Consider the following 24,325-nt stretch of genomic DNA (forward strand, 5'->3'; position numbering starts at 1 on the left):
AAAAACCCAACTGAAATGCCAAAAAAGAATCTGTGCAGTGTGTGTAGAAGGTGTTCTCTTTGATTGATTGAATATGCCAATAATTGTTTGCAAAGTATTGTGCTAGAGATTGCTTGCTAAACAGTACTCCATAGTAGGGTATACCAGTGGAAGTTGATCACGGTCAAATCAAAACATTGAGAACAATCAACATTTTGGTACATGGGAAATATCTAACATACTCCAGATATCCAAATCAGTAGTGTTATTGGTTAAGTGTGTTTTTTTACTTTTTGGAGAAAACTCTGAACTATGTATTTGTCTTGCCCAATATTTTAAGTTCAGTGTTGCCTTGTACATAATTTGGGTCTAGGTGATCTCTCAATTGTTGAAAGTAGAATGTTGAAGCCCACTAGTACTATGTTATTGTTTGTACTAGACCCAAATCAACCTTCCTTTCTTCCTTCCTCCCTTCCTTCCCTCCCTTCCTCCTTCCTTCCTTTTTTTTTTTGGTCTTAGTGCTTCTATAATGTAGTAGGGGTTAGAGCTTTAGGTGATCACCAAGGCAGGCCAACCCACGTTGCTGTGTTTAGCCTCTGTATGTGGGGGAGGAGTCTGAGGGAACAGTGCCGCTTGCTTCACTCTCTGCCTGTTTTCAGTGACTTCTCCTGGTACTAAGTCCCCATGTACTCTGGGAGAAGTGCTTCCTGCCTCTAATCCTCTTAAGCCTGAATACCTGATGGGGAGGGGTGCAGCTCCTTGCCTTGCTAGAGAGTGTTGGGGAAAAATCTGGCATCACAGAGATTTCCTGATAAAACTATGAAATCTGCTCTGCTAAGAGTGCTTTCATTCATATGTTAAGGGTTTGAGCAGGAAACCCTAAAACTCTTCCTGACAGACTGACTCGGACTAAGCCCTCAGATTTCTTTGAAATGTTATCTACTGTTTGAACCTTGCTGCCCTGTATTCCTGTGTATTACAACTCAATAAAAGGCCCTGGAGGATTGAGCTCAACACGTTTTTCCCCTGAGAAACTGACCACTGCTCAAGCCTTTTTTCTCTGGGAAACTGGCCACCTCTCATCCCCAAGCAGATCACGTCATGTCTCAGTCATGTTTACTCTAATCCATGGTATACGGGGGCACTTTTGAGGAAAGTTGCCCACACACCTTTCATTTATTCTTCTTGTCTGATCACTGTGGCTAGAACTTCTAATAATATGTGAATAGAAGTGGTGAAAATGGACAGTAGTCATGGTTCCAAGCCTTTGCTTTTCAACACTTGGAATATTTCTTGCCCGTGCCATTTTGGCTTACAGTTTTACCTTTGAAAGATCAGCTGCTACCCTTGGAGCTCCCCTGTGTGTTTCTATTTATTTCTCCCTTGGTGCTTTTATGATTCTCTTTTGGTCTTTAAAATTTGTTATTTTAATTATCATGTGTCTTGGAGTAGACCTCTTTAGGTTCATCTTGATTAGGGCCCTCTGTGTTTCCTGAACGTGCATGGCTTTTCCCTCTCTAGGTTAGGGAACTTTCCTGTCAAACAGGTTTTCTTTCCCTTGCTCCTTTCCTTTCTTGTGTTCTTATGATGAGAATGTATTTTGTCATGTTTCCTGTTGTCCTGCGGTTTCCTATAGCTATCCTCATACTTTTTCATTCTTTTTTCATTTTTGCTCTATTTCGGTATTTCTTTCTACCTTTACTTTGAGCTCACTGATTTGAATCTCTGCTTCATACTTGTAATTTCTCCTAGTGTATATTTTTATTTAATATATTGTATTTTTCATTTCTTCCTCGTTCTTTTTATAGTTTCTCTTTACTTTTTCATGTTGTTTCAGTTGTCACTTAAGGTCCTTCTAGTATCATTGAGATACTTGAGCATCCTTATAACCATTTTTTTGAATCGTGTCTGATAGATTGCTTGTCTTAAGTTCATTTAGTTCATTACTGGGTATTTTTCCATTCCTTTTGATTGGGGTTTTTTTTGTCTCCCCATTTTAGGTGATCTTTTTTGCTTTGTTCTATGTCTTATGGTGCTCTTGCTTGCTTGCCTGCCTTCATGTGGTGGGCTTCCGTGGTAGAAGTTATGTAGGACTCAGTGGTGTAGTCTGTTTGATCTTCGTGTCTGGATCCTCTAGGGTGGCCCTTTCTTCCATTTGTTGGGTCTTTTTTGTTATACTTGAGCTTTTCCAATTGGTGGTTCCTTTGTTGTTGGATTCTCCCATCCAGCGGGCTTACTGGGAGTCACAGCTTTGTCTTGTATGTTGTCATACAAATGTTGGTTAATAAAGAATTATTACCAGACAACCAAATTTATTCCAGCAAAAAGAACCCCCCACTGCATCAGCTATCTTTTTTTTAATTTTAAAAGATTTTATTTCTTTATCTTTAGAGGGGAAGGGAAGGAGAGAGGGAGAGAAACAACAATGTGTGGTTGCCTTTCGTGCGTCTCCTGCTGGGAACTGGCCTGCAGGGAACTGGCCTGCAACCCAGGCATGTGCCCTGACTGAGAATCGAACCGCGATCGTCTGAGTCGCAGGCCCTTGCTCAATCCACTGAGCTACACCAGCCAGGGTCATTGTGGTTTTAATTTGCATCTCTCTGATGGCTAGTGATGCTGAGCATCTTTTCATATGTCTCTGGGCTCTTTGTAAGTCCTCCTTGGAGAACGATCTGTTGAGGTCCTTTGCTCATTTTTTAAGTGGGTTGCTTGTTGTCTTAGAGTGGAGTTGTGTGAGTTCTTTGTATGTTTTAGAGATCAAACCATTGTCTGAGGTATCATTGGCAAATATGTTTTTCCATATGATTGTTTTTTTATTTTAATGATGTTTCCTTTAGCTGTACAGAGCTCTTTATCATGATGAGATCCCATTTGTTTGTTCTTTCCTTTTTGTTCCTTGCTCTAGGGGAGGTATCAGCAATTGGCTATTGAAAATATTGCTGCATGAAGTATTTGAGATTCTCCTGCCCATGTTTTCGTGAAGGACTTTTGTGGTGTCATGACTTACATTTAAGTCTTTTAATTCCCCCACCTTTATTTTATTTTGGTGGATGGTGTAAGTGGGTTCTTGAGTTTCATTTTTTTGCACGTAGCTGTCCAGTTCTCCCAACACCATTTGCTGAAGAGGCTATCTTTACTCCATGTTATGTTGCTGTTCCCTTTGTTGAATATTAATTCACCATAGGTACTTGAGTTTATTTCTTGGCTCTCTGTTCTGTGTCACTGGTCCATATGTCTGTTTTTATGGCAGTACCAGGCTGCTTTGATTACAGTGGTCTTGTGATATAGTTTGATATCAGGTGTTGTGATCCCTTCTATTCTTTCTCAAAACTGCTGTGGCTATTCAGGTTGTTTATGGTTCCATATAAATTTTTGAAATGTTTATTCTATATCTATGAAATATGTCATTGGTACTTTTATAGGGATTGACTTGAGTCTATCATTTGCTTTGGGTTGTATGGACATGCCAGTGATGTTAAATCTCCTAATCTGTGAACAAAATAACAAGAAACAACTAGAACTACCAGAAAATCAAACTGTATGGCAGAATGACAACAAGGGCATTAAACAAGAAACATTGGTCCAGACTGCTAGGAGGGGTGGAGATAGGAAACTTGAGAGGACTAATGGCAAGGCTGTGTCTGGCAGAACTCATGGTCCCACATTTGTGTTTGGATAAGCTGGGGGGAACAACAACTTGGCAGCTAGACAGAAAAGACAACCCAAGTTTCCAGCTTGGGAAACCTAAGCCTCAGAGCTGAGACTGTAAAATTCTGTGGGGGGTTATCAGCAGGAATATCTCCCAGCTTCACATGAGAGTTTGTTGGAGAGACCCATAGGGTCCTAGAGCATATGCAAGCCAACCCACCTGGGTACCATCCACTGTAAGGGCCCAGTTTGCTTGTGGATAGTGACAGAAGTGATTGAAAGCTAGCTGAGAGTCTAGAATGTTGCAGTTCCCCCTCTGATCCGTCCTCCACATATGGCACCACAATGTAGTGAAGTGGGTTGCTTGCCTTGGCCAATACCTAAGACTCTGCCCTGGACAATGTAAGAGTTGCGTGGAGACAGAGAAATTAGGGCCCAAATGAAAGAACAATCAAAACTGCAGAAACAACTAAGTGACGAGCTAATTTATCTAATGCAAAGTTCAAAACACTGGTAGGCAATAAGGATGCTCACAGAAATGATTGAGTATGGACATAAAATAAAGGAAGAAGTTGAAGGCAATAGAAAATGATATAAAGCAAAATATACCAGGGCTCAAATCAATGATTGGGTACAGAAGGAAGAATAATCATTCAAGTGGAACAGAGTAAGGTAACAAGAATTCAGAAAAAATTTGGAGAGGCTTAGGAACCTTTGGGACAATTTTAAACACCCCAAGAACTGAATCATAGGGGTGCCAGAAGGAGATGAGGAAGAGCAAGAAATAGGAAACTTTGCCCTGGCTGGTGTAGCTCAGTGGATTGAGCGTGGGGCCTGTGAACCACACGATCGCAGGTTGATTCCCAGTCAGGGCACATGCCTGGGTTGCAGGCCAGTTCCCGTTTCCCAGCAGGGGACAAATGAGAGGCAATCATACATTGATATTTCTTTCTCTCTCTCTCTCTCTCCTTCCCTTCCCCTCTAAGATAAATAAAATCTAAAAAAAAAAAGAAAGAAAGAAATAGGAAACTTACTTGAACAAGTAATGAAGGAAAATTTTCCCCAATCTGGCAAAAGAGAAAGACTTTCAGGAAGTCAGGGAAGCTCAAAGGGTCCAAAAAAAGTTGGACCCAAGGAGGAACACACCAAGGCAAATTAGAATTACATTAGCCAAGCTCAAAGAGGAGAGAATCTAAAAGCAGCAAGAGAAAAGGAGACAGTGACCTACAAAGGAATTCCCACTAGACTATTACTGGTTTCTTGAAATCAGGCAAGGTGACTTCTTGCAAGAAGTACCTATATCCAAGATGACTATCCAGCAAAGCTTTCATTTAGAATGGCAGGGCAGATAAAGTGCTTCCCAGATAAGGGAAAGTTAAAGGAATTCATCATCACCCAGCCTTTATTTAATGAAATGTTAAATAGACTTACATAAGAAAAAAAGATCAAAACTGTGAACACTAAAATGACAAAAAAATGTATAAGTATGAATAACTGAACTTAAAAGTAAAAACAAGTGACAAACTAAAGAAACCAGTAGAACAGGAACAGAGTCAGAGAAATGGAAATCACATGGAGGGTTATCAGTGGAAAAGGAGTGGGGGACAGTAGGGGGAATGGTACAGGGAATAAGAAGCATAATCACTAGGTAACAAAATAGGTAAGAGGGAGTTAAGAAAAGAAAAGGAAATGGAGAAGCCAAAGAACTTATACGTACAACCCTCGGACATGAATTAATGGACGGGAATGCTGCTGGGAGGGGGATAAAGGCAAGAAAACTTGGGACAAGTGTAATAGCATAATCAATAAAATAATTTTAAGAAGAGAAAGGAAGAAAAGCCACCTACTGAGTGTTAATTTTGCCCAGCTGGTATTCCGGATCTTCCCAGCTCCTGCAGGTTATGGTTTGGTGGGGCTCACCTTTCCTTTCCTGGTAGTTCACCAAGGAAGGTTGCTTTGTCTGAGGTGCTTCGTCTGAGGTTGCCTCGTCTGGGTACCTAATTAAAGGTACCCAGTTTACAGCCCATTGTCCTCAGAGCAATGTGTTATCCACACACTCTACTCTCTGCAGTTGCACTGGGCTGGTGTGATAAAACCACCTTGTTTTGCATCCCTTTGGTCAATTTGGGAGGTGCACTGAGTAGGAGCAAATCTTGCCCATATTCCTTCCTCCTGTTGGCTGGGCAGCTGTGTGCATGAGGTCCCTGCCCAGCGTGCCCGTGCCCTTTTGACGAAAATCTCTGTGGGAGCCACTGCTCCTCAGCCCACTGCCTGGTTTTCCACACATTCCAACTCTCTGGCAAGTCAAAAGTTTATGTCAGTCACAGCCAGTCACCGCCCACCTTTTCTTCCCACACCCGGTGTTGCCATGAACTTTCTGGTGCTCTGGTATTGTACTTCCTGGTAACTGTTGCCCTATCCCGGGCATATGCGCCCAGGACTGTTTTTCCCCAGTGACTGGCATTCAAGTTGCTCCTGGCATTGATCTCTGATTTGCCTGCCTGAGAGGGGAGGACAACTCAGCTGTTCTGTGATGTCACTGCAGTAGCTGCCATTTTTGGCACCACGCTGGGGGACTTTCCCTGTCCATCTATCTATAAAGCCTCCTTAATGCTCAGTTTTAATTGTCCTCTGCATGTTTTGGCTTCCAAACTTCCAAACTTAAGATTCTGTGGGCTGGTCACTTTGTTTTTCAGAAGATCAGTCAAGTGACCCAGTTGGGTGCACAAGCAAGTAGTTTCAGCTCACACCTCCTTTGCTGCCATCTGTTTCTCTCCTCACATTTATGCTTTAGTTGTGATTTACCTTTTTTAAATTTTGTGTACTAACAAATTGTAACTATAGTCACATTACATACTTTTGTTCTTTAACTTACACCATTATCAACATTATAACATTGGATTATGCTGACTGATTATATACTTAGTTACCTTTACCAGTATACTTTATATTTTTGTGTTAGTAATGAGCTATTTTTACTTTAGCATTTATTGTAAAGCAGTTTTAGGGGTGATTAACGTCCTTAGCTTTTGTTTGGAAAATCTTTTTTCTTTTTTAAATTTTTATTTATTGATGTATAGACAGATGGGAAAGAAAAGAGAAAAATATCAACTTGTTGTTCCACTTACTTTAGCATTCGTTGGTTACTTCTTGTATGTACTCTGATAGGGTATGGGCCTTGCAACCTCAGCACTGTGTGTGTAGCACTATTCTTTGCTATCTTGCAGTATTTGAACTGAGAAATCTGTTGCTAGTCCAGTGGTGATGCTGGTGGTGCCCTTATATGTAAGAATTTTTTTTCTTGATGCTGTTAAATTTTTCTTTAATTTTGAGAGTTTTATTATAATGTGTCCTGGAATTGGTTATTTTGGGTTGAAATTGTATAGAGATTTATAACTCATAAACTTGGCTGTCCAAAATTTTCATAGTTTTGGGAAGTTCTTAGTCATCATTACTTTGAACAAAGCCTTCTGCCTTTTCTATCTCCTCTGATTTTGTGCCTTTGGTAATGATTAGGTTATTTCCTTAGTGGTATAGTTCACGTAGCTATCTTTACTTTTTCATTTCTTTTTTCTTTGTTTACCTCTGATTAAATTATATAAAAAGCCCTGTTTCTAACTCACAGTTGCTTCTGCTTGGTTTAGTTCATGACTGAAGTTTTCTATTTCATTTTTACAATTTCATTCCTTGTATTTTACTTCATTTTTATGGTTTTTATCTTTTTTTAAACTTATTTTGTTATATTATTTTCCTGATTTCATTGAATTGTCTTTCTTTATTCTCTTGTAACTCTCTAAAGAAACAAAGTTTCTTTGTTTCTCTTGTTTTTCTTTTAAAAACAATTACTTAAAATTATTTGTAAAAATTTTAAAAATTAAAATTATTTTAAAATTTAATAATTTAAATTATTTAATAATCTTTAATCTTTAATTTTTTTAATTAATTAATTTTTTTAGAGAGGGGAAGGAAGGGAGAAAGAGAGAAACATTAATGTGTGGTTGCCTCTCGGATTTGGCCTGCAACCTAGGCATTGACTGAGAATTAAATTTGCAACCCTTTGGTTTGCAACCTGTACTCAATCCACTTAGCTATGCAAGCCAGGGCTGATTACTTAAAATTCTTAATGGCAAATCACAGAATCTCCATTTCTTTAGTTGCTAGAAAATTACTGTGTTTTTTTGATGCCATTTGTCCTTAATTTGTTTGTATTCTTTGAGTTTTACCATGTTTTTACATTTGAAATCAGTCATCTCTAGTCTTTACTGTTGGGCTTATAGTTACAAGTGCTTCCTGTCAGACCTGGTAGGGATTCTGAGGCTCTCCGAATGTTTCTGTAGAGATGCCTGTTCTACGTATTTTGTCCCCCTTTGCAGGAATTCTTAAGATGGGATGCCTTCTCTCAGCCATGCAAAACTAAACATGAGAGCCTCATGTTTGGTTTCCCGAGACTGTGCTGAATGCTCAAGTGTGTGTGGTTTCACCTAATCCCAGAGTTGGGGAACTCTTGCTGCAGTTGGTATGCAACTGGCCAATGGCCACACCCAGTGCTTCTTGCAGGTTTACTCATGCACAAGGGCACTCACACAAGGTATGAACCACGGGAGATGTGCATGAGTAAACCTGCAAGAAGCACTGGGTGTGGCCATTGGCCAGTTGGGCTGATCATAGGCAAGGCATGGATTTCCTGATGGATTTTCTGATGTGTCGTGAAGCAGTTAATAGGATTTCATCCAAGAACATGGGCTACGATTAACTTGCCCCATATTGTGCCACACACTCAGTAAGAAACAAGGGATGGGAACAGAAAGAAGAGGGCCTCTAAGATAGTATCCTGCATATATATGGGGAAGCTGGGGACTTGAACAATCTCTCATTTTGCTGGGGCAAAGTGAGACTGAATTGTGCTGCCTTGGGGAGGAGTGGTACTGTTCCTCAACTACTCCAATGTGTCCAAATTAATTTATTTTTTTAATTTTTTGCTTAACAGAGTGCTGGAACTTCTCCAGTGGACTCTTGGACTTCTATAGTGGAAGTCCATGGGTGATTGTCTCAATCAGTGTTCTTTGGGGCAAGAACCATAAGGAAAATAGAAAACATTCCTCCATGAGGATATAGATTGAATTTTTATTAGGCTTAGGAGGTTTGTTTTTGTAGAGAAAATTGAAGAAATCTTAAAAATTATTTTTATTTTACTCTTAATTGGGTCATTTTTTTTTAGTTTTATTTAATTATACTTAAGTGGTAAAAGAAGCAAAAAGCCAGAGCATCTGCAGGTGAGGGAGGAAGTGGTGACTATTTAGAGCAAGTACATTTTTCATTTTCTTATGGTTGAAAAATATTAATATTGCCATTATATTAATGGTCATCAAATAAATACTCTTTATTTGGTGTATTGTGAGTAAATGTCATAAAATATGTACTATTTTAAAAATATTTTATTTATTTATTTATTTTTAGAGACAGAGAAAGGGAGGAAGAAAGAGGAAGAGAAAATGCGTGGTTGCCTTTTGCATACCCCCTAATGGGGACCTGGCCCGAAATGCAGAGCACAGGCATGTACCCTGACTGGGAATTGAATTAGTGACCCTTTAGTTCATAGGCCAGCACTCAATCCACTGAGCCACACAAACCAGGGCAAAATATACTCTTAAAAAAAATATATTGGATATGTTTTGGAAGTGACATGACGTAAATTCATTTTTAAAAAAACTTTTTTAATTTTAATTTTTAAAATACATTTTATTGATTATGCTACTACAGTTTTCCCATTTTTTTCTGCTTTTTCTCCTCACTCTGCCACTGCTTTACAATGTAAATTAAATTTTTTTATTTGCATACTTCCACAAGTATTATATAGTTAATACCTGAACATTAAGGCATAAATACCATGACATATGCTAAGAAATATCGTAAATGAAGAACAATAAAGTACTATGGAAATTCAGAGGTGGGAGGGATGATCTATAGCATTTTGTTGTGTTTGTGTGGTGGGGAAGCAGATGAAGAGGATAAATCACATGATAGCAAAGAAGAAACCCATACAGAATTTTTCTATTTTTATTTATACTAGGAGAGAAGCAGAGGTTTGGGTTGTGTTGGGGGGTGGGCAGTAGTGAGGAGGAGAAGATGAGTAAAGGGAAATTAAGAGAATAGGGAGAAGGTAGTTAGGGCCAGATCTTACTGGATTGTAGTCCAAGCTTGAATTTTATTTGGAGTTCAACAGAAAGTCATTAAAATATTTTTAAACAGAGGCTTGATGTTTTAACTCATATTTTAGTAATTTACTGACCTTTACATGTGTTAATATGTACTCAAGATTTGTTTTCATTTAGAGAAGACAAAACATCGGATATGAAAATGGGTATCAATGAAGGAAGGTAAACAGTATAAAAGAAAAAAGAGAGAGGCATGCCATCCACTAAGGTCACCTAGGGTAAGGACCAGGGTTGATAAGAAGGCAGAGGAGGAGAAGGGACAACATGGTTTAGAGCCCAGCAGGAGGGAATGGGCAAGTTAGGGCAGGTATGCTGGTTTTAGAATTGGAATGTAGCTGTAAGAGTTGTACCAAGTTGTTTGGTATTGTACCTAGTTGTTTGGTATCTGAGCCTGGAGTGTTTTAGACTGGGAGAATACTGTTTTGGTACATAAGTTCATTGGTGGTGGGTACTCTGGTTGGTTTATATCAAGATGTCCTCACAGAGGAGACATTGGTATTTGTAGAGTTTAGATAGCTTTAAGAGGGACTGTCTTCATGATTAAGGCCCCAGAAAATGTATTTAATATACTACATTTATTAAAAATTTAACAAGAAGAATATATTTTGAATATTGTGGACAAAAATGATAAACATTTAAGAAGCTATATCTAATAGCACTATTAAAGGTGAATTAAAAAGAGATAAACTGGCTATAGAAAAGGCCCCTTCTTGATTTCTTTATCTGCTTACTTGCTTTGTAGGCATATAATAGAGCTATTATATTCTTTGGATTTTAACTTTTTTTTTAACTGAATTTCTCCTGCTAACTTTAGCCAAATTTGGTGAATAAACTTCAACTTTCATGTTCATCTGTAATTTTTTTATTTACTGGAGGAGGGAGAGAATATTTGCAAGTCTTGCTTAAGGTTTCAGAAATCTTACAGCTAGAACTTTGATCTTGTTGTGTTCAAAGATGAGTGTTCTTTTTACTTGCTTATAGCTGGTACCAATTCAGTTGTGAGTAGAGAATATAAATGTACTTTGAGAATTATTTCTACAGTCCAAAGTTCAGTTAAGGTAGGTTATTGTAAGCTATGCAGAAATCTCAATAGTGTTTACCATTGTTACGAATTTTGAATTTTGACTATTTTATAATTTGTTGGTAGGAAGATTGCAGATTATATTAAATTTAAAATGTAATGAAATCTTGGTGAAATTTTTCTAATAACCTACAAAAGATGTTGAAGTTGAGTTTAAGAGTAATTGGACCACTGATGGAGAGAAGATAAGAGAGGCTGTGGGAGGCTTTTGGTGTGCAAGAAATGTTCTTTATCTTAATCTGAATGATGGTAATGTAAATTTATGTATGTAAATTATTAAAGTACATACTTTCATAAAATTTCATTTTGTGATACTAATCAAAATGATACCGTTGTGGACTTTCTTGTTTTAACTGCTCTATCTTATGAGATAGCTGTCTGTATGTAACTGGAAATCAGTATGTTCTCTTTGATAGGTTTCTGATAAATCAAGAAATTTGAGAATTTTAGAGATGTAAATAGTATGATCACATTTTAAATATGTGACATAAAAAAGTTAATGTTTGCTATACTTTATTCCCTAGTTTAGGAGCTGTGACTAATGAGAATCAGAGACCATGGATGAAGATGAACTTGAATTGCATCCGCAAGAACCAAACACATTTTTTGAAGGAATAGGTATATCTGTTTTGGAAGGGGGGGTCTACTTTCCATCTGCCAAATATGGAGTTGCTTGTCCAGATCATGAATTGCTAGGTATTATATTGATTCGTACTTAAGTGTCTTGTTACCTTGTTAAAATCTCTTAGAATAGTGACACCATCAACGTCAAAGTCTTAACAGTTATCTCCAGTACTTCTTATATTTTGCAGTTACACTACTAAGTCCAGAGAACAGAGAGCATTGATAGAACACTTTGAAAGTGTTTCTTGTTTAGTTCTGCTTGTGTAAGTTTACTATTGTTGCTCAAATAGATTGCCACAATTTTAGTAACCTAAAACAACACCAATTTGTTTAGTTTTGTAGGTTAGAAGTCCGAATGTAGTATGGTTTCACCTATATTCTGGGTTTATAGTTTCACCAAGTCAGAATCAAGATGTTGACAGCTGCATTTCTTTCTAGTTCCTCTGGGGGAGAATCCTCTTTTAAGACATTCAGACTTTTGGCCAAATTTAATTCCTTGTGGTTTTTTTAAAAATACATTTTATTGATTATGCCATTACAGTTGTCCTATTTTCCTCCCTTCATTCCCCTCCACCCTGCACACCCCCTCCCCCACCCTTCCCCCCTTTAGTTTATGTCCATGTGTCACAAAGTCTTTAGCTTCTATGTTTCCCATACTATGCTTGCCTTCCTCCTGTCTATTTTCTACCTATTGTCTATGCTACTTATTCTCTGTACCTTCTCCCCCCTTCTCTTCCTCCCACTCCCCTGTTGCTATCCCTCCATGCGATCTCCATTTCTGTGGTTCTGTTTCTGTTCTAGTTGTTTGCTTAGTTTGCTTTTGTTTTAGGTGTGGTTGTTAATAACTGAGTTGGCTGTCCTTTCACTGTTCATATTTTTTATCTTCTTTTTCTTATATAAGTCCCTTTAGCATTTCATATAATATGGGCTTGATGATGGTGAACTCCTTGGATTTGACCTTATCTGAGAAGTACTTTCTCTGCCCTTCCATTCTAAATGAAAGCTTTGCTGGATAGGGCAATCTTGGCTGTAGGTCTTTGGATTTCATGACTTGGAATACTTCTTTCCAGCCCCTTCTTGCCTGTAAGGTCTCTTTTGAGAAATAAGCTGACATTCTGATGGGAACTCCTTTGTAGGTGACTGTCCCCTTATCTCTTGCTGCTTCTAGGATTCTCTCCGTCATTTTAATCTTGGGTAATGTAATTATGGTGTACCATGGTGTGTTCCTCCTTGGATCCAACTTCTTTGGGACTCTCTGAGCTTCCTGGATTTCCTGGGAGTGTATTTCCGTTGCCAGACTGGGGAAGTTCTCCTTTATTATTTGTTCCAATAAGTTTTCCACTCGTGGCTGTTCCTCTTCTCCTTCTGGTACCTCTATAATTTGGATGTTGGAACATTTAATGATGTCCTGGAGGTTCCTAAGCCTCTCCTCATTTTTTGAATTGTTGTTTCTTCCTTCTTTTGGGTTTGGTTGTTTCTCTCTTCCTCCTGGTCCACTCACTTGATTTGAGTCCCAGTTCCCTTTCCATCACTGTTATTTTCTTGTACATTTCCATTCACTTCAGGTAGTTTAGCCTTCATTTGTTGCTCTAATTTGTGACTAAAATCAACCAGTGAGACTAAAATCAAATCAGTTCTGTGAGCATCCTGATCACCAGTGGTTTGAACTGTGCATGTGAAAGGTTCACTATCTCTTGGTTGCTTAGAAGTATTGGTTCTGGGGCTTTCAGCTATTCTTAAGCCATTGTGTTTTGCTCTGTTTGCACCTGTTACATATGAGGGGCAGAGCCTTAGGTGTTCACCAGGGTGGGGCAACCCAGTCGCTGGGTTGTAACGTTGTATATGGGGGCAGGGTAAGAGAGGGGCAATGGCATGTGTTCCAGTCTTTCTCGGATTTCGTTCCCCTCTGCTGCTTCTCGCAAGCAAATCTGGTCCCCCCTGCTCCCATGCTGGCTCCCAGGTGTGTGGATCTTGCACCTTCGAGGACCCTGTGGGTCTCTCCAACAAACTCTCTGTGAGCCTGGGAGCTTCTCCTGGCACCTCGATCCCAAAAGTTTTCCAACTGTTGCTTTTAGGCTTAAATTTCTGTCGCTGGGGCCCTAGCCTGCATGGTCTGTCTCACTGCTTGCTCCTTTACCTGGTTTATCTGTGTGTTAGTATGTGACTGTGGTCAGCCAGCCGCCTTGTGCCCTCACTGGGTCTGCCCATTGCCACCCCACACCTGGGATCTGCCAGCTGCCACCTGCGCTCCTGGGTCAGTCTGGCCGATTTTTCCTGTTCGACCCCACTCCTCCAGTCACTGACTGACCCAGCCCCTCTTACAAGTCTGGCTGAATGGTTTGTTGTTGTCAGGCTTCCGTACAGTTCAGTTTTTTGTGTTTTGGTTGTGTTTTTTGTTACTAAAACCTTATTGTCTTTAAACTTGGTTGTGTGAGGAGACACAGTGTTTCCACCTACGCCTCCATCTTGGCCAGAAGTTATCTTATTCCTTGTGGTTTTAAGGTAGAGACTCTTGTTTCCTTACTGACTATTAGCAAGTGCCATTTTTGCTTCTAGAGACTGCCCGTATTTCTTGTGACAAAAATGAGTTGAGTCCCTCTCATCCTTCAAATATTTTGGGCCTTCCAATCCATTATATCTTCTTGACTGCCACCAGAAACCCAGTCAAGATAATTCACCTATCTTATATCCATACCTTATGTAGATCTACATGGTTTCTTTTTTCATGTTACATAACATATTTAAAAGGTCTAGGAATTTGGATTTGGCTGTCCTTGAAGGACCATTGTGTCTATCATTGTCTGCACCTGTCTGCACCTACTACTTTTTCCCTAGAAGCTGCTTTCCTGAGGGAGAAAGATTTCCTGAGTAAATACTTCTAATTTTAACTGTTTTTCTCTTGCTGCCATCTGTGGTGGCAGAGAACTTCCTGTTCAGTCCTGCTGTTTTTTAGTAAGTTGTTCCTACAGAATAACTTTTCTTTTCTTAAATTTTACTTAAGCAGCGAGAAGAAACCAGGCCACATCTTCAACGCTGTACTGAAATCTCCTGAGCTAAGTATCCTAGTTCATTGTTGTAATTTATGTCTTCCACATAACTGCAAGATAGTTATGACATCTGCTGCAACCTAACAAGGATATTATTTTTTTCAGTTTATAGTAACATGTTTCTAACTTGCTTTTGTCCTGACTAGCAGTGTTCTTAAAGGGAAAGTCTCTTTTAATAGTCTTTACATGACAATTAGGTATTGTATTAAGCCCTTGTATAATTTCTCTGCTTTGATCATTTTTTCTGAGTTCTCGCTGGCATGAATTGTAAACATTCATATGGCATTTCTCCTAGTGGTCTATTATATTAGAGTATTGACGTGTATCAGCACTCTACTCTTTGGTATGGAATCTGTGTTCATTTCTATTACTATACCAAAAATTTAACAGTCTTAGTTTAAAACGGCAGAATTCTCTGTGTCAGTTTTTTAAAGTATATTTTATTGATTATGTTACCACAGTTTTCCCAGTTTTTTCCCCCCTCTACTCCTCCTCTGCACTGCACCCACCAACCCTCCATCCTTCCCCACATTAGTTCATGTCCACGGGTTGTACATATAAGTTCCTTGTCTTCTCTGTATTCTTAACAGCTCCCATCTATATTATGCCTACCAACTATGCTTCTTATTCCCTGCATGTTCCCCCTCATTATTCCCCTCCCCACTGATAACCCTCCATGTGATCTCCATTTCTCTGATTGTGTTCCTGTTGTAGTTGTTTGCTTAATTTTTCTTTTCATTTTTTTAAGGTTTAGTTGTAGATAGTTGTGAGTTGTCATTTTTTAATGTTCATAGTTTTTGATCTTCTATTTCTTAGGTAAGTCCTTTTATAATAAGGCCTTGGTGATGATGAACTCCTTGTCTTATCTGGGAAGCACTTTATCTCCCTTTACATTCTAAATGACAGCTTTGCTGGATTGAGTCATCTTTGATATAGGTCCTTGCCTTTCAGGACTTTGAATACGTCTTTCTAGCCCCTTTTGCCTATAAGGTTTCTTTTGAAAAATCAGCTGGTAGTCTTATGTGCACTCATTTGTAGGTAACTGTCTGCTTTTCTCTTGCTGCTTTTAAGATTCTTTTTTATATTTAATCTTGGCTAACTTAATGATGATATACCTTGGTATGTTCCCCTTTGGGTCCCCTTGGGACTCTGAATTCCTGAACTTTTTGAAAGCCTTTTTCCTTCACCAGATTGCGAGATTTTTCCTGTATTATTTGCTCAAATAAGTTTTTAATTTCTTGCCCTTGTTCTCTGGCACCCCTATGATTTGGGTGTTGGAACATTTAAAGTTGTCCCAGAGATTTCTAAGCCTCTCCTTATTTTTCTGAATTGCTGTTTCTTCATTCTGTTCCGGTTGTATATTTCTTTCTTTCTTTTATTCCAGATCATTGTATTGAGTCCCAGCTTTTTTTCTCTTCATTGTTGGTTCCTTGTATATTTTTCTTTATTTTACTTTGTGTAACTTTCATTAGTTCCTTCATTTTGCAACTGAGCTCAATCAATTCTGTGACTATCCTGACTACCAGTGTTTTGAACTCTGCATCTTTGATAGGTTGGTTGGCTGTCTTCTCTTTGCTTATTAGCTCTTTCTCTGGAGTTTTGATCTGTTCTTTCATTTGGGCTATATTGCTTTGTCTTGGTGTGCCTGTTAAGTTGTAGGGAGGCGGGGCCTTAAGGGTTCACCCCATTGAGGCAACCCTCTTTTCTGTGTTGTGGCACTGTTTGTGAGTGAGGATTCAGAGAGGGAACAATGTGGCTTGCTTGCTGGATCCTTGCCCCACTTTCCAACAAACTCTGTTGTGTGAGACTGGGAGTTTCCTCTGCCATGCAACTCTGCTGTAGTTTGCAGCTAGGTTATGGTTAGTTTCCCTTTCAGCCGTCTCCTGCCTTGCCGGTACATAGTCCTCTGCCTTGCTTTGCCATGTGTCCTGTCCTCTTTCCTACTCAGCTCACCCAGCTGACCCTCTTGTCCCTCCTACTGGTCTGGTAAATGTTTATTTAACTCCTTGTTTGCCAGAGTTTTGGGCAGTTTAATTTTCTGGCATTTTTGGTTGTTTATTGTTTCTAGATGGGTAATCTTTTTGGTTGTGTGAGGAAGTGAAGGGTTTCTGCCCAAGCCTCCATCTTCTCCAGAACTATGCATCAGGTTTTTTAGATCAAAAAGCTATCTGGGCTGTTTCCTTTGAATTTTTTTTCTAAAGATTTTATTTATTTATCCTTAGAGGAGAAAGGAAGGAGAGAAGGAAAGAAATATCAATGTATGGTTGCCTCTCATGAATCCCCTGCTGGGAACTGGCCTGCAACCCAGGCATGTGCCCTGACTGGGAATTGAACCACGATCATGTGGTTTGCAGGCCCTGGCTCAATCCACTGAGCTACACCAGCCAGCGCTGTTTCCTTTGAATTTAAATGGCTAAATTCAAGGTGTCAGCAGGATGTTGTTCTTGGGACTTGAACCATTAATCTGACTTAAGCCAATTCAAGTAGTTGCTGAATTCATTCAGTTAAGGCCAGGCTCCCCATTTTTTTTCTGGTTGTCGGCTGCATTTCTGGTCATTGTTCATACTAGGTGTTTGTATTCATTCTCATGGTATTCATAACTTAAGCAGTAGTGAATTGAGTCTCCCTCAAACTTAGAAGTATGTTCTTTTCTTTAAGATGAAACTCCCTTAAGGTTTGTACAACTTACTGATATCTGCAAAATCCTCATGGCATAAACCATAATATGAGATATTCACAGTTCCAGTGATTAGGGCATGGATATCTTTCATGGTAACTATGATGAAATGGGTTGGCTAGGAATTCTGCTTTTCATAGAGCTCTTCATGTGGGTCCCTATTACTTGCAGAGGCACTGTTAACCCATTATTAATCTGTAATATTCAGCTATTTTCCTCTAAATTTTTTCATCTGTCATATGATAAAATTCTCATCCTAAACTTACACGTAGATCATATCATTTCTCTATTCTCCACTGCCAAGAGATAAAGTATAAACTCAAGGTCCTCTACTTTTACAAACTTGTTTGTCATAAAGCTTCCCAAAGTGAGCCTTTGCATCATGCAAATGAGATCTGGCCTTAGCCCCCTCAACTGCTCAAGGACAATTGTATTTATAAACTAACAATAGAAAAAAGTATTTGTAATTTCATGATTCTACATAATACTGTAAAATGATTGTACTATATTTTGTATAGAATTGGTTTATTATTTTATAGATATAAGTGAAAATTTCTTACAAGTAAAAATTTTAATGATTTTATTCATTGAGTTTTATGTGATCAAATTGGAATATATATACTTACTGTCTTTTACTGAGAAAGATGAAGATTAGCAGCATGCTTCCTAAATCCTGAGTGAGTGAGTGTGTTGGTGTATGTGGGAGGATAGTCTTACTGGCTCATGTTTGCTAAGGTAAATGCAAAAGTTGTAAGTTTGTCTTCACCTGAGCATTGTGAGTTTTAAAGACAGACTGTAAGTGCTTTGGAAAGAAATTCAGAGTGCTTAATGAGCTTAATCTTGTCACAAGTAAGCTTAGGTCATAGGCTGAGTGGGCTAAGCTCTTGCATTTTAGCCCTCATTGTTAACACTTTAGGCGTTTATTCATCTTTGAGCAAGTCACTTAATCTGCTAGTGCCTTGCCTCCATTTTCAAATGTCCTAATAATACTGAAACCTCTCATAGTTTTTCAGAACACTTCTCATACATTTCCTTCCATTTGATCATCACAATAATCCTGTGAGGTGAGCACAGCAGATATTTATTCCTGTCCTCACTTACCTCACCAGGGAACAAACTCAGAGGTTAAATGACTTGCCCAAGATCACAAAATACATAACTGTCTAAACCCTTGTCTGATTTAGATCTTGTAACCCACTCTCTTGTCACTATGGGCTTCCACATTTATATGTTTAAAATGGAGATTTAAATAATTTCTTTCTTTAAAAAATTACATACTGATTTTTTTTATAGAAAGAAAGGGAAAAAGAGAGAAAGAAACACTATTGTTCCACTTACTTATGTATTCATTGGTTGAATTTGTATATGCCCTGACCGTGAATTGAACTTGCAACCCTGGCTTACCAACTGAGCTACCTGGGCCAGGGCAAAAGGGTCTATTTCTTGATGTGAATTATTAAAGACAAATGATTTTAAAGCATTTTGTAGTTCATAGAAATGAAAGAAAACATTTTCATTATTCTATATGTAATTTAAGTGGGTATCAACTAACTTAAAAAATAATAAACACCTTTCATTATTTTTTGGTCCTTATCAGTAACTTTTGTTTATTGAAGAACTGTGTGTTTCTCTCATTGCCTGACCGTTGACACAGTTATTCAGTTAGGTACCTGGTTAAACTCAGTCACTCTGAGTCTTAACCAGGAGACTAAACAGCTGTAACCAAGATCCCTGATTTGTTTTACCCTGTTTTTTTGTAAGAATATCTGATTTTGGTTTCCACTCACGACATTCATTAAGAGTAGTATTTAAGTGCCACATGCTGTGCAAAAGAACTGTATAATCTTGATGGACTCATTTAATCTCAGTGGGCCCCTATTTATTCCCCCTGACCTTTATTCCTAACTGAAGAGTGAGTAGACTTTATGTTCTGGGGTAACTGCTTGGGGAATTGGAGTTTGGGGAAGTGGGAAGAGCCTGAAGAGAGAGCATAGTATTCTATCTTGGTGACACTGGGACAGGCTCTGCTCCAGCCGGCCTCATCTTTACCACTTTTTAGGAGCTGTGCTTTTATTATTTGTCCATAGAGGTCCTAACTATTTGCCTTTTCTCTTTTCCTCCTTTATTGTGGCTTTCTGTCTCTCTTTAATTTATGTCCCAATCCTTTTATATCCTAATTCTGGTAGTAACTTTTACACTTTCTGTCATATTTATAACTCAGCCATTTTATATCTGAAAGTCAGAGGGTAATTTCTAACTATTCAGTCATTGATAAGGGATATAATGTAGATGGAGTGGTAGATTATATATAAAAACTGAAAGAAACAAGAAATCCAAGAATGATTAAAAAACTGATGTGTTGAAGGAGTTGGGGTAAAAAGGCAATCAAATATGAAAGAAAATGGTTTAAAAGTTTGAATTTGCGTTACTTGATTACTTTTCATCATTTTTTAAGATTTTATGTAGTTTTCTGAGAAGTTTTTATGTTGATGTTCTAATAAATTTTTTTCATGAACAATTGTCTTTAACTGTCCCACATTTACTGATTTTCTGTATTTCTTTACTTCAAAATTGATTAGGGTTGAGTAAAACATAGTCATTGTGTTCAAAATTTCTGTTTTATGAATTAAAAATAGACTCTTTTCCTTTAATCTATTTTAATGCTTAAGAAAACTGAGGATGTAGCTCATTTTCCTGGTATGAACTAAACAACATTTACATCCTTTTAGATAGTCATGAGTGCCTACCTGAAATTTGTCATTTTAATTTTTGTTTTGTTTTTAAGGAACTGATGCTTCACATGTGGATGGTGATCAAATTGTTGTGCAAGTTCAAGAAACTGTTTTTGTTTCAGATGTTGTGGATTCAGATATAAGTGTACATAACTTTGTTCCTGATGATCCAGACTCGGTTGTAATTCAAGATGTTATTGAGGATGTTGTTATTGAAGATGTTCAGTGCTCAGATATCTTAGAAGAAGCAGATATATCTGAAAATGTCATCATTCCTGAGCAAGTGCTTTATTCAGATGTAACCGAAGAAGTTTCTTTAGCACACTGCACAGTCCCAGATGACGTTTTAGCTTCCGACATTACTTCAGCCTCAGTGTCTATGCCAGAACACGTCTTGACAAGTGAATCTGTACATGTGTCTGACATTCGACATATTGAACACGTTCATGATAGTGTAGTAGAAGCAGAAATCATGACTGATCCTCTGACAACCGATGTAGTTTCAGAAGAAGTATTGGTAGCAGATTGTGCCTCTGAAGCAGTCATAGATGCCAGCGGGACCCCTGTGGACCACCACGATGATGATAAAAGCAACTGTGAGGACTACCTTATGATTTCCTGTAAGTCTTGGGGTACAATGATTGTCAAAAGTATTCTTGAAGGCTGACTTTTCTTACTACATCAGAGTGATACTTTCATGACATAATTTAAAATTAAGATAAATCTTGTAAGACTATGAGCATTGTTGTTTTAGTTGGGTCCTGTAAGATGAGCCATAAAAAAGAAAAGTGAAATGGTACAAAGTAAAGAGTTATTCCTATATAAGAATGGAATACTGATGAGAAAGGTAAAGAAATTATGAAGGTGTGATTAGGCTGTTATCTACCTTATGAGAATTACCTCTGAAACTTACAAGGATTTCAGCTTGGAAAAAAGCTTGTTCTTATTATATAGTCAATTCTGTATTTACTGTTTTTCTTCCAGAATGATGTCTGCTTTTTCTTCAAAATAATGATTATATATTTTAAAAAATCAATTAGCTCTTAACTTTGGAATTACACTGTTTCAATGCCTTGAAATAAACAACTATATAGATTTCATATTGATTAGTAATGTAAAATTAGAGGTTTTATATGGTGTTCACTGTTCCTTATGGGATACTGGCTTTCTTGATTGTTTTTAATTTTATATCAATTAGGACATAATTAGAATTTTGTTTAAATAGCAAGTGTCATACTAGTTCCATTAATAAATCCCATAGGTGTCTCTGAGCTTTCTAACAACCATTTTTTAAATATGTTCTCTACAATAATAGGGTTTCAGTTTGTTAGTTGGACCTATCATCTACCTCCTGGTTTAAATAACTTGGTTACTCTAAACTACCAACTTATGGGGCTATTAGTTCTTTGGAATCAAGTTAAATATTTTAGTATCAATTAAAATACACATTTTTAAAGATGAATTTATCTAAAAATAGCAGTGTTTTAGGTATCCTCTTATTGTTGGAAAACTACTTTTGTTAATGTTTATAATTTAAAACCCAATTGGGGAGGATCCTGTCAGTTGGGAAGGATACCCTTTATCCTTCCTCCCCAATTGATAGGTAGAGTGTGGGTAGAGAAATTACGGCCTAATCTGATTTATATATAACAGAGAAAATGGAGAAGCTATTGAGTCATTTTTTTGTTTTTATATTTATACCCACAATTTCATTTATTAGTATTTTTAATTGTTCAGTTACAGTTGTCCCAATTTTTTCCTGTTATTCTCTCCCAACCTACACACTCCCACCTCCCACATCTGTCCTTTCCTACTACCTGCCCCATTGTCTTTGTCCATGGGTCCTTTATACATGTAACTTAAAGACCTTTCTAATAACTTTTTGTGGTGTAAGAAATGGAAATATATCAATTTCTGAAATAATCTTTATTCAACATATAGAACAAAGAATCATATTAATTCTCTTTAGAAATTTTTGTACTTCATTAGATTTTATATACCTAATATTGTTTATAAAATGTTTAGAGCCCATCTTAGTGAATTTCTTCCTTTTAAAGATCTTAAACAAAACAAGATTTAAAGATCTAAAACAAAAAGATTTTATTTTCTACAGTGTTGTCATGTATCTGGACACAAATGCTCATTGTTGCAGCATAATTGTATACAGAGTCTTACAGTCTGCATACTACTGTTGCTTTCAAGTTGATTATATCTTTCTTGAGGACAAAATCTATTACATCTTTTCCAGTTAGGTATATTTTGCATCAAAATATGCATATTTGTATGAATTATTTGTTGAATTAACAAATGTACTATCTTTATAACTGAAGTTCTGTGGACTCCATGCCTCCTGTAGTGCCATGACCAGTTGACATACTAATATGACTTTGGTTATAATGAATATTCAGTGAAAAGAGATTCAGTGAGTGAATAAATTAATGAAGCCCGAACCATCCTATCTGACAAACTCAGGATCAATATAATATATAGTTTGTTTGTTGCATTTGGTAGTTATTAGAATATAGGAGATGGTAAAATACTTACTTCACATACTTTACATTTAAGATAGAAAAGTTTATTCATTTCTTTTTCTATAGGTGATTATTAGATATTGTAATTTATCATTTAAGGTCCCTCCAGGTTTTGTGTGGGGAGGGTCAACTGGTAAAACAGTAAAATTTTGGAGTTTTAATAATTAACAAGATAATGTTTCTGGAGAGTAAATAAGAATATTTTAGCAAAGATATCTTGATTAATTTTTAAAATTTGTCCCGATAAAGTTTAGAAACATATTTTATCAGACTGTAATTTTTTATTACTAGAGCTTATTTAGACCATATTGCAGCAGAAAGACATTTTTACAGGAGACGTTACAAGGCAGTAAAAGGAGATGGAAATTAAATTGTTAAAGTACAAGATAGAAACTGAAAAAGAAAAAAACAACTGTTTGAAGTAAAAGGAAGTGTGGCAACAACAGTACTGTGACTGACTGTAATCAGTCTTTGTGACCAGGCTTTGAAAGTTGCACAATGAAATGGTTAAAGAAAGATATAAACATGATTATGGAGAAATTGATAGGTAAAGAAGATAAATAGGAGATAACATCCCTATGCAGAAAAGAAGAAAACTAACATGGCAAAGTTATGGGAGAAAATTTTATCTGACAATTACTTAAAATCCTCTCATCTGTAGACAAAATCAGAACACTTACAGAAATGGCCAAAATAAGAACTGTGGAAACTAACTTTCAGCATTACAGGGAATCCGTTATTACACACAAAAAATGTTAAATCGTTGTAACAACATTGAGCTTTGTGGCCTTTTAACTGTTCACCTCCACTCCTCCCAGAGATGTGTGAGTGCACCCTCAAACTGATAACCTATTTTACCACGATAAACATTAATATCCTGACAGCTACTAGAGAGGGCACAATGGTGCCAGAACTCCTTCAAGTCCCATTTCAAGAAAATTGTCATAATTTGACCTAATTGTTCTTTGGAATACCTCATTTGTAAGGCTCTCTCCATTTTTATGGAGATTGTGGGTTTGCTAGTGAACAGATCTTTCTCTGGAGTTTTTGGAAAAGATCAGAGATAATTATTGAACATCACTGCTAACTAAGGCCATAGATACACAATTAGGGAAAACAGTAAGTGTTATAAATGTAAAGCTTAGGAATATCTGTGGAATGAGATGTCCATAAGGGGGAGGTTTGAAAAAATGGGATATAGTCTGATGACTCTTGAATATGAAAATTCAGGGGCTGTGCCTATGGTAGGAAGAAACTTGGCAAGAACCTAACCTCAAAACTTTGACTAATCTTGAAGTTCTGCCCAAGCAGGAAGTGAAAGCCAGTGTGAAGTGTAAAATGCCAGGCTAAAATGTGCTTCTTGGCAAAATGGAAGAATTACTTGTTGTGTGGAAATCCCAGTCAGTAGTTGACCATTTCTCTTATTACTCAGTGGGCACACAAACAAAGAAAACAAACTTTATGGAATTAAACAAAAGTTACCACGTGAGCAGGGATGCCAAGCTGAGCATATGGGAGGATCTGATTTCAAGCATTACTATATTATATTTAAGAATCTTTTGTTTTCAACAAAAATTATGAGACAGAGACATATGATATGGCTCACACAGAAACAACATAGTACACAGAAATTCATTCTGAGAATCCCAGATAGTAAATGTGCTAATAAACATTTTTCAAGCAGCTGTTTTAAATTTTGAAATGATTAAAGGAAACCATATGTAAACAGTTAAAGGAAAGTATGAGAATACTGTCTCAAAATTTAAAGAATGTCAATAAGAAATGTGAAAA

The 24,325-nt window shown here is 37.4% G+C and overlaps 1 protein-coding gene across 3 annotated transcripts in view; it reads left to right on the forward strand.

Moving 5' to 3' along the window:
• The window catches only part of LOC118984192 (zinc finger X-chromosomal protein-like), a 54,470-nt gene that overhangs the window by 15,096 nt on the left and 15,049 nt on the right, over window positions 1-24,325 (forward strand). For all 3 annotated transcript variants that reach the window (XM_037041965.1, XM_037041964.1, XM_037041963.1), the window contains exons 2-3: window positions 11,448-11,541; window positions 20,057-20,623. In XM_037041965.1, coding sequence (XP_036897860.1) covers window positions 11,481-11,541; window positions 20,057-20,623 — 628 coding nt within the window. In that variant the 5' untranslated portion in view covers window positions 11,448-11,480. The remainder of the gene's footprint in view (window positions 1-11,447; window positions 11,542-20,056; window positions 20,624-24,325) is intronic.

Source organism: Sturnira hondurensis, unplaced genomic scaffold, assembly GCF_014824575.4.
Source record: "Sturnira hondurensis isolate 20B ecotype Veracruz unplaced genomic scaffold, ASM1482457v3 Scaffold0003440, whole genome shotgun sequence".
NCBI classification, from domain to species: Eukaryota; Metazoa; Chordata; class Mammalia; order Chiroptera; family Phyllostomidae; genus Sturnira; species Sturnira hondurensis.